The 9538-nt window shown below is 50.7% G+C and overlaps 1 protein-coding gene across 1 annotated transcript; it reads left to right on the top strand.

Annotated features, from left to right (window-relative positions):
* Positions 1-1385: 1385 nt before the first annotated feature.
* LOC119405839 (scaffold attachment factor B2-like) lies at positions 1386-2189 on the top strand (the record flags this gene model as incomplete). Its single annotated transcript, XM_037672670.1, has 1 exon — positions 1386-2189. A coding segment is annotated over one exon (804 nt), but the record flags the coding sequence as incomplete, so codon positions are not given.
* Positions 2190-9538: the final 7349 nt, after the last annotated feature.

A 9538-nucleotide genomic window follows, 5' to 3' on the forward strand; every position in this document is an offset into this window, starting at 1 on the left:
GCGGCTAAAAGGAAAGGGCTCGATGTTGTCCGGAATGGGACTCTTGCCATCCTAGAAACTTCTACTTCGGGAAGTGGCCTGCGAATGTCAGGTTTTTCGCTGTACCACAGAAACCTTAATGCATCTCGGTCACTGGAATTGACTGCAATTTGCAGAAATGCCTTTTGCACGTCACTAACGAGTGCAACTCTGTGACGTCGAAAGTTCAGCAGCACTCGTAGGAGGTCAGGATTTAGGTTAGGCCCGCTTTCCAAATTTTCGTTGAGAGATTTCGCTCCCACGCTGTGCGAAGACGCGTCAAAAACGATCCGCAGCTTCGTAGTCGTACTGATTTCGCGGAGTACTGGATGATGTGGCATGTAATACATGCGGTGGCCGTCGTTATGGGTTTCGTCGCGCACACTCTCGGCTACGCCTTGTGGGGAATTCTTGATAACCACCCGATCACCACCCTCGTCCATATCAGCCCCGGAGGTGATAAGACCCAGCAGCGAGGGCCACTGCGCATGCGCCAGGATCGGTACATGGTTCATAACCTGGCACGGCGAGCGGTGAAGGGGGAGTTGCCGGCGAACTGTCGTGAGGTGCGCGTGTGTGCGCGGCGTGCGGTCCGCCGAGGCCAAGGTTAGCGGGGCCGACGCGGAAGTGTTCGCGGAAGTTGCTTTTTTACGTATTGTCATTTTGGTGCCCTAACAGTTTTTAAGCTTTATTAATAAATGTTCTTTTGAGTTACGTCGACGAGCGGCCCAAATTTCATTGGAGTGGACGGGGAATCCGACAACTGGCGCCCAACGTGAATTTGGCCCTGTCTACTGCCAGCAAGAATGGAGGCCGCACTGCAAAACCTGCTGGAGACTATGGAGCGCCTCGACGTAGCCTCCGCAATGTACTGCGCGGCGCGGGGACACGCCGAGTCCGCAGCATATTGCGCGGCGAAGGGCGTGGTGGTCCCAACGATAAACTTCGGATGGCTGACGACGCCGGTTGGGCGCAACTGCGCACCGGCGCAAGAGGACGAGACCGCCGACGCCAGTAATGCCAACGCGAAGGCTCCAGTTGGGGAGCTACGAGTGGACCAGGTCCCGGCAATGGATGCAGGCGAGGACGGCATGGACGCCGACACAGAATATGAGAACGATGACAGCCGCGAGCCGAGCAGCCACGCGAGGATTGCTGAAAGGGATCTGGACTTCTACACAGTGACCCTCGCCAACAGTAACGACGGCAGCAACTCCAACGTTCTCCGCATCAAAGAAGGCAACGGCGAAGGGGCCGGTCGCGACGCCGAGGCCGACGAAGAAAAATCCGAGAAAGATTCGGCGGCTGGAAGGGATGACGACGCCACCGACGAGACGGAGGCGGCCTTGGTCATGCAGGCGGACTAAAACGTCGGCTTGAACACGGGCGTGGCCGCGAAGTACCGAGCCGTTGCATCGCAGAGTGAGGAGACGCCGATACCCGCCGCAGATGCGGGCGACGAGACAATCGCAACAAGAACGGCTGCAGCTGTGGCGGAGGCCACGAACGATGCAGCCGGAGGCGGCGATGCCGTGGCCAAGAGGGCCGCTGCGTCTTCGACAGCAGCTACCGACGCGGCTACAATTGCGACACCCAACGCAGCCGCAGATGATGAGCCCGGGCGCAACCAGTGGGGCAGCGGTCTGGCCAACACCAAGCGAGCAGCCGACCTCAAGGCGCTGCTCAGCAAGCGGAGCAAGGTGCTGTCCGTCAGGTTCAGCATCATCGACGAGATGCCCAGCGCACATAGTTTCCGCTTCAGAACAATGAGCATCGCCGAGGAAGCGGACTGCATCCAGCTCTGGCATCACACCAAACTTACCGCGACGATGATCTTCGTCGAGCGCACGAGGCACGAGCCCAATGCTGAGAGGGGAGCTGCTGCATGGGCAGCCGCCAAAACCCAAGACGTCGTCAAGAGAGACAGCGAGGCGACGTCTTCTTCGGAGGGGGGGAATATATGGGGAATTCTTGATAACCACCCGATCACCATCCTCGTCCATATCAGCCCCGAAGGTGATAAGACCCAGCAGCGAGGGCCACTGCGCATGCGCCAGGATCGGTACATGGTTCATAACCTGGCACGGCGAGCGGTGAAGGGGAAGTTGCCGGCGAACTGTCGTGAGGTGCGCGTGTGTGCGCGGCGTGCGGTCCGCCGAGGCCAAGGTTAGCGGGACCGACGCGGAAGTGTTCGCGGAAGTTGCTTTTTTACGTATTGTCATTTTGTTGCCCTCACAGTTTTTAAGCTTTATTAATAAATGTTCTTTTGAGTTACGTCGACGAGCGGCCCAAATTTCATTGGAGTGTACGGGGAACCCCACAGCCTTCAGCCAGTAACCGTCTCACTTCAGTGTCGTATTCTTGCAGTAAGCTAGGTGCCTTTACCAGCCGTTTTGTCAACTGACGGAAGCGTCTCTCTGCTACAGCGCGGTTGTCTGCAAGTTCAACCTCGTTTTACCATGGTAGTCGGATTTCGTAGCGTCCGTTCACTTCTTTTATATTGCCCGAAAATTTCTTCATTAGGCGCTCATCCGTTGCTGTTTCTGGAAGGTCGGACACTTCAATACTATCTAGCTCCCAAAATGCCTTCAAGATCGGCGATGTCTCTTGATCTGTAACAATCGTCCTCAATACGATCGCCAGAGAGCAGTTAATTCCGTTGCAGGCAGTCGATATTTTTCCTTGTACTGCCCATCCGAAGACTGTCTCTAACGCTGTCAAAGCGCTGGTGAACCTTTTCACCTTCCCAGTGAGGAAGTCCCAGAAATGGTCGGAGCCAATCAACACATCGATGGTAGTACTTACACTCTGTTGGGAAAGGTCACCCGCTGGCAATGAGAGCTCGAGCAAAATTGTCTTCACTTCGTCTGTGGGGCAAGGAATTAACTGCTGGCATATTGAAGGCATTTCGAGTGCTTCGATATTGAGCACTCTACCGTCATCAGCACTGACCAGGCACACTTCAACTCTGCGGAAAGTGCGTTGCCATTGGGTTCCGCCTAGAACGGCGACAGAGAGTATTTCGGTACCCAGCAGTTTGCGTCCGAGTGTTCTGGAGCATGCTTCGGTAATAAATGTCCGCTGGCTACCGCTGTCAAATAGTACCCTCGAGCCGCGTTTCGTCTTCGTTCCCTTGATCACGGCCGTTACAGTGGGCGTCAAGACGGTTCGGTTTGATGGAACCCCTTCAGCTTCCGAGGCATGCAGTGTGATGTTCCCTGCGCTCGTTTGTTCCGGATGCCTTGTCTGCGCGACATTGTCAAATGCAGGGTCACACGTGGTTGTTGCATGCCTTCGTTGGCAGTTCTTACATCTTACTTTTACTTTGCACTTCTCTGAAAGATGTCCATGCTTCGTGCAACGAAAACATCTGCCCTTCGCCGTGAGGATAGCTTTCTTCTCCTTCAAGTCTAAAGTGGCGTTACACTCTTGGCTATCGTGTGTTCGTGAATTGCACAGCTTGCATTCCATGCTCGATGTCAGACCATGCAATGCGGCCGCCGACGAAGTGCGGGCGCCATCCCATTGCCGGGTCTTCGTGTATAATTTTAGAGGTGGCTTACCGCTTGCTTCGTCCGGCCGGTCCTCCTGGGTGCGTTCTCGGCTCTGTAGCTCAAGCTCGAAGAAACGGAGCAGATGACGGAGCGTCGGCTGATGCGATGATCCCGAAGGCGACGACGTAGATGAGGCAGCGCCATCGTCAGATGTCGCAGCCCCATCTTTCCCTCCCTCCTCCGTTCGAGCTCGATGGTAGTTGAGCACCAACTCCCTTTGCAGTGCTCGCAGGAGCACCGGGTACAGCATGGCCTCGTACGACTCCTCTCCAACACCCAAGACCTTTAAACCACGAATGTGCACTTGGACAGAATCAAGCATACTCCGCAAATCACGCACATTTCTTGCGGAATTCACCGGACATATGTCGATCAGGCATTGCATGTGATCTTGCAACAAGGCGGAGGAGTCTCCGAAGCGCCTCTGAAGGATGTCGATGGCGTCTGCGTAACACTGCGAAGTTGCCTGAAGACCGGCAATCGCTGCGGCAGCTTCCCCAGTGAGCAGCGATTTCAAGTAATTGAATCTGTCGGTGTTGCTCAGTTCATGGTTTTTGTTAATGGCAATATTATATTGCTCCCAAAAGGGTTGCCAGTTCCTCCTCCTGCCGTCGAACTTCAATAATTCCAACTTGGGAAGCTTCGTTCTTTGATTTCAAACGGCTGAGGTCTCCTGAGTCGTCGGTTCCTTTAGGGCACATTTCCTTCAATATTCAAGTCCCCCTACGTACGCCGCTACCTATCACTGTATTCGAGAACAGTTTCGAATTCGGCTTCTGCGTCTTCCTCTCTGAGGTGAGGCTCTATCGCAATTGTCTGCGTCCTTGAGTTGCCGTTCGGCTAACCGCAGACGTTCTACGAGAACGCTCACCTCTTCGAGGTCGATGGCAGAAGCGCTGCTCGGGATCTTGTCTGCGTCGTTGGTGAATCGCGTCACTTGCGACCTCATCACTTTCCTCTTTTTCTTTAGGATCTCCATAGTCCGAGGAATCGTTGTCTGAAGAATCGTTGCCAGGAACAGTCGATGCTGGTCGACAGATGTTTAGTCCATTCCCGGGTTTCGGCACCAACACATGTCGCATAAAAACAGTCGTTGTACGTCTTTGTTGAATGTAAACTGTTTATTAATATAAACAGTAACAAAGGCAATACGCACTCTAAAAACTGCTTCGCGAGGAATACAAAAAGGCTGGGCACCGTTAAAGTGAAAAACCCAGCCTGTCGGCTTGGTCCTCTGATTGCAACTGGCGCTTACATCCTCACTCACGAGTCTCAGCCCAAAAGGGGACTTCCTCTCCCTCTCCTTCCCCGCGAGTCGCCGCCCCTCAGTGTCATAAATCTGCCAATGTCACTTTCGTTATCTAAGGAACACTGCTTTGGTGTTGCGACCGCACAGAGCGAGGAAGAAAAGGGAGAGCGGGAAAAGGCAAAGTTACAGCAGTTACTGTTATTCTTTCCTATTTTAGGTGCCCCACTGCTGCAATAGTCCTGCATTAAGCTGCAGTATTTGAAAATAAATAAATCAATAAATGAATAAATAATAAACAAATAATATGGCACAGCAGTGGGTGGGAAAGGGAAGTGAGATTCAGCAGCAGAAAAGGGCACCAGCTGCGCAGTTTCGAAAGTGCTCACACCACGAGTGCGTAGCTGCTCGAATTTTTTTCACTTTGTTTTATTGAAAAGCTGTAGCCTCTTCTCAGACTGCCTCGTGTGAACAACCCACCTGTGGTACTTCACCAATAAAGTACCGTTTTTCCAACCTTGTTGTCTCTGTCTCTTAGAGGAGATGCTTTACCGCCTCCACGTTCCCACACTTCGCTTCGCATATCCCAGAAGACCTTGGCTAAAAAGGCAATTTTTTTGAAGTGCTTTATTTTCTTCACACAAACACACATAAACAATAATCTGGACCGATTGCCAAGGAAGGCTAGTTTCAAGTCCAGTGTTTAAAAATCAAACAGATGGTCACTCTGTCAAGGTATAACTGAAAGATAACAAAGCAGGAGCAAAGTGGCTATTCTAGACAGCCGGCCGCCTGTCTGGCGTCTTGACAAAAGAAGGCTCAGTCGCCTGTATAGCCAAATGGTGAGTAGGGCTAGTTGGATCGAGTTCATTTCGGAAGAGCGCAAAAGACGAAAGACACAGAAGATTTAACAACGCCAGCTGAATTGAAAACACAGCGCTCGTGTTGTTAAGTCTTCTTCTGTGTCTTTTGTAATTTGCGCTGTTTCGAAATGCGCCTATTTATAATTACTCCGCGCACTGTATGTTCTGCCGCGGGTAAATGCGCGCAGACGGGGGCGACGAAAGTGGCCGAAGCAGAGAACAAACGAGCCGGCCCATTTCCGTCGCTGGGAGGGTGAATGCGATAACATCACGGCGATCAGGAGGCCTGCCGTCGAAGCAGACACGAAACGTCCCGCCCGTATTTAATGACCATGCAAAAAGACGCAAGGTGAGGGGCGGGGGGCGGGGGTTGTCGCGCGAGCAGCCACATTGAACTTTGAATCTAAGCGCGCCGTCACGGCCATGGCAGCGGGCGGCTCGTGTACCCTTCTACGTGATGCGCTCTCAATCGAAGTTACTATGCGCAGACCATCTCTCCCTGGAGCGGCCGTGTTCTCTTACACCAGTGTTTTGTAGTTACGTGAGATCAGGTACAAAACAGGTAGCTGCCAGCCCTACGTTGTGTAACACTACCATTTGTCACTATACCATTCGTCGCTTCGCCCTTGTGGTGAAACTGTGATTTTTTATGGAAGTGGTTACTTCTCAACGTCTTTTTTAGGAGCTGGCTCGCCAGGTTCTTATGCTTGGGCGAAGACCCGCGCCGTAAGCGTATCCTTAGTTCCAGAGGCGACCGCTACAGGCGCAGCTCGCGCGTAAGAGAAGTCTTCTTCCTCTTGTTCTTCGAGCGCCTCGATGATATTAACGCAGCCAAAACCACATATAGCATAGCCAACTGTAGCATGCGCACGCTCGCGCGAAAGAGAAGTCTTCTGCCTCTTGTTTTTCGAGCACCTCGATGATGATGATTACACAGGCAAAACCACATATAGCATAGCCAACTGTAGCATGCGGCGCTCGCTCCGCGCCGGCGCGTGCTCTAGTCTGATAGGAGGCCGCCAGAGGGCCACAACTGCACGTTTCCTCTCTCTTTCGACAGTCGTCAGTCAGTGCGCTTCGATACTAATAAGATGAACGAATGAGACAAGGCGGTGGAGCGGAGGGCTGTCAAGGTAGCAGCAGTGCCGGCTCGCCGCCAAGACCCAGCGGTGAGAGCCGCGAGGCCGCAGAGAGACGTCAGCGCCGCAAGGACCCCGAGATACAAGCCCGCGAAGCCGAAGCAGCGCGGAAGCGGTGGCACGAGAATATCGAAGAGTTACGGGCGCGGGATGCAGCGGCCAAGCACCGAAAGCGGTCGCTGCCTGAAGTAGGTGGCGCCGACGCGCGCTTCAAGCGCGATTTCCACGACCACACGTTCAGCCACAGCTGCAAGGTCTGCGACCGCTTGACGTTCGACAACAACCTGACCACGATCGTTACCATAACAACGTGTCAAGTCTTTATATGACCGTAGAGGAATTGTACGGGGCATTCACGGTTTACCCGATTATCTCCGAGCCAGCTCCTCAATCATCATTCACTTCGTGGATATGGCGTGATTTTTCATATTAAAAACCAATGAAGGTTTACCCTGTGCAGAAATATCATTTCTAAGAAAGGTTCATGGCAGCGGTATTTGCCCAAGTTTCTTCAGTATTGCTAAAAGAACGTCAATGTTCAGGATCCGCTCATAATGTTTAATTCAGAGCAAGTTGTGGATTCCCTAGCAAACTGCAAACCTGCAAGATACAGTGTGTTAGTGTTGATACTGAACAAGTATTGCTCTATACCGCAAGGGAACTTGATAGGATGCGTGCAAAAATGCATTGGTATGTACAATGAGTGCGAGCTTGGTAATTAGTGCTGCGTTGCTTTATTCATTTCTGGGAATATTAAGCCGTTCTTTCAGATCCACTGTTATAGGGTTTGATGGTAAGGCGTGCTTGCTAAAAGAAGGTATTTGTATCTGAACAATATTTTTTGAGGTTGTATTAATGAAGCTGTTGAACCGGAACTTAGCGGTAGCGAGGTTAAATATTAGAAGAGAGGGCAAACTCAAGAATATTGAATGAAATACTTCAGGTTTTAAATAAAAGTTCGTAACTGCCTCAGAAAAAGCAGCCGTTTCGGGAGTTGGTGTTATTTGTTACTTGCGATTGCATTTTTTTAGAGTTCTGGCCGTGCAAAAAAATCACAGTCATTTGTCTGGCCACTCGAAAGTTGTAAAAGATGGTATCAATGTTTCTTTTATACGGTGGGCTACCACCAAGACATGTCTTCGCCGAATAAAAGAAAAGCGTTTCAAGATAGGTAGGAGAAAAATAGTTTGGGGTTCCCAGATGATGTTTTGACACGAGCATGTGAAAAGTAATTGAAACAATAGAACAAGAAAGAACAGGGAAGGAAAACGAAGACTTTCCAAAAAGATAAGAAATGAAAAACATCGCAGTTGTACATACGTTCACACCTTGTCGCATGGTTCAAATACGTAGCTAGCAGATACGGGGTGGAAGTTTTTTTTTTTTTTTACCAAACAAATTAGGCGCAAATTGCGAGCGTGTGCGCAGACGAGCATAGGCAAAGAAACCAAAGAAAACAGTTTTCCCACGGGTGTGATCACAATCTCCCGTTGTGTTTCGGCTTGGAATATATAGGCAATGTTGGAAAATGTATAAATGGGAGATTAAGGGAGAGTTACGCTGGCTTACGATGCCACGGCCTGACGCCAGTTTCAACAGAATGAGAAGTGCGGCTGAGAGTAATACATAACAAGTATTACTGCAGAACACCATGACGAGACCATGCGGGAAGTAGTCAATGTATTTGACATTAGAAAGTTAAATAAAATTTATTTATCTGTTGTCATTCAATCGCGTTGTCGCATTTAAATAATATCATCTGCCGTCTCCTTTGCACGAATGACACATGCGAAAAGATCACGCCACGTGCGAGGACGGCTATTGATGGGAGCGGAAGGAGAGAGGAAATGCCACATCCGACTTTCGTCGGGAGTTGCAGCGTGAAAGGGCCCCTTTTAGACGATAATGGAACAGCTAATGAATTCTGATCATAAGGACGTGGTTGCGAGAACTGGCGCGCTTGATATCTCGACAGCCAACACCAGACGGATTGTACACGTTGTGTGCTTTCAATGTAGTGCGTTGCGACGACGAAGACAACGAAACCTTCTTCGCTCCCTGCAGCGCCTGTGTTCGCTTTAACAAGTGTTTCCAGGCTGACGTGAGATCAGATCCAACAGATTCAGCTGCTGGCCTTATTTTGTATATGACTCTGGTTAGTTGATATCTCACTCATTGCTTCGCCTTTAGGGCGTAACTGCCTTTTTTATGTTAGAACAGAATCTGAGAAGGTCCAATGCAATGTCTGGGGCGTTTGACATGATTAACTCACTGGAGAAGAATGTAGGTGGAAAACTGATCATCCAGGGCACTCTCTCCCGTCACGTGCTACCACGCAGGCTAGTCCCGCCTCGGTGATAGCCATAGGTCGGCAAACTTACTCATGAGTCGACTCACTCAGACTCAAATCGAGACGTGAGTCTGAGTCTGAGGAAGTCAGGATGAGTAATATCATAGTGAGTTTGAATCCGAGTGAGTCCGGTTGAGAAAAAAAATTTAGTGAGCCTGTGTCCGAGTGAGTCCAGTTGAGGAAAATATTTGTCAGTCTGAGTCCGAGTGAGCCCTGAGCGCAAAATATATTTCTTGAGTGAGCCTGGGTGAGTTCCACCTTTTATTACCGACCCATGGTCCTACCTATTCAACTTCAGCGTTACTATCAGGCTGATATCGGCTTATGTTTATACTAAAGTCTATTCTCACAAACCTCAACGCACTAGC

Source organism: Rhipicephalus sanguineus, chromosome 9, assembly GCF_013339695.2.
Source record: "Rhipicephalus sanguineus isolate Rsan-2018 chromosome 9, BIME_Rsan_1.4, whole genome shotgun sequence".
Taxonomy (NCBI): Eukaryota; Metazoa; Arthropoda; class Arachnida; order Ixodida; family Ixodidae; genus Rhipicephalus; species Rhipicephalus sanguineus.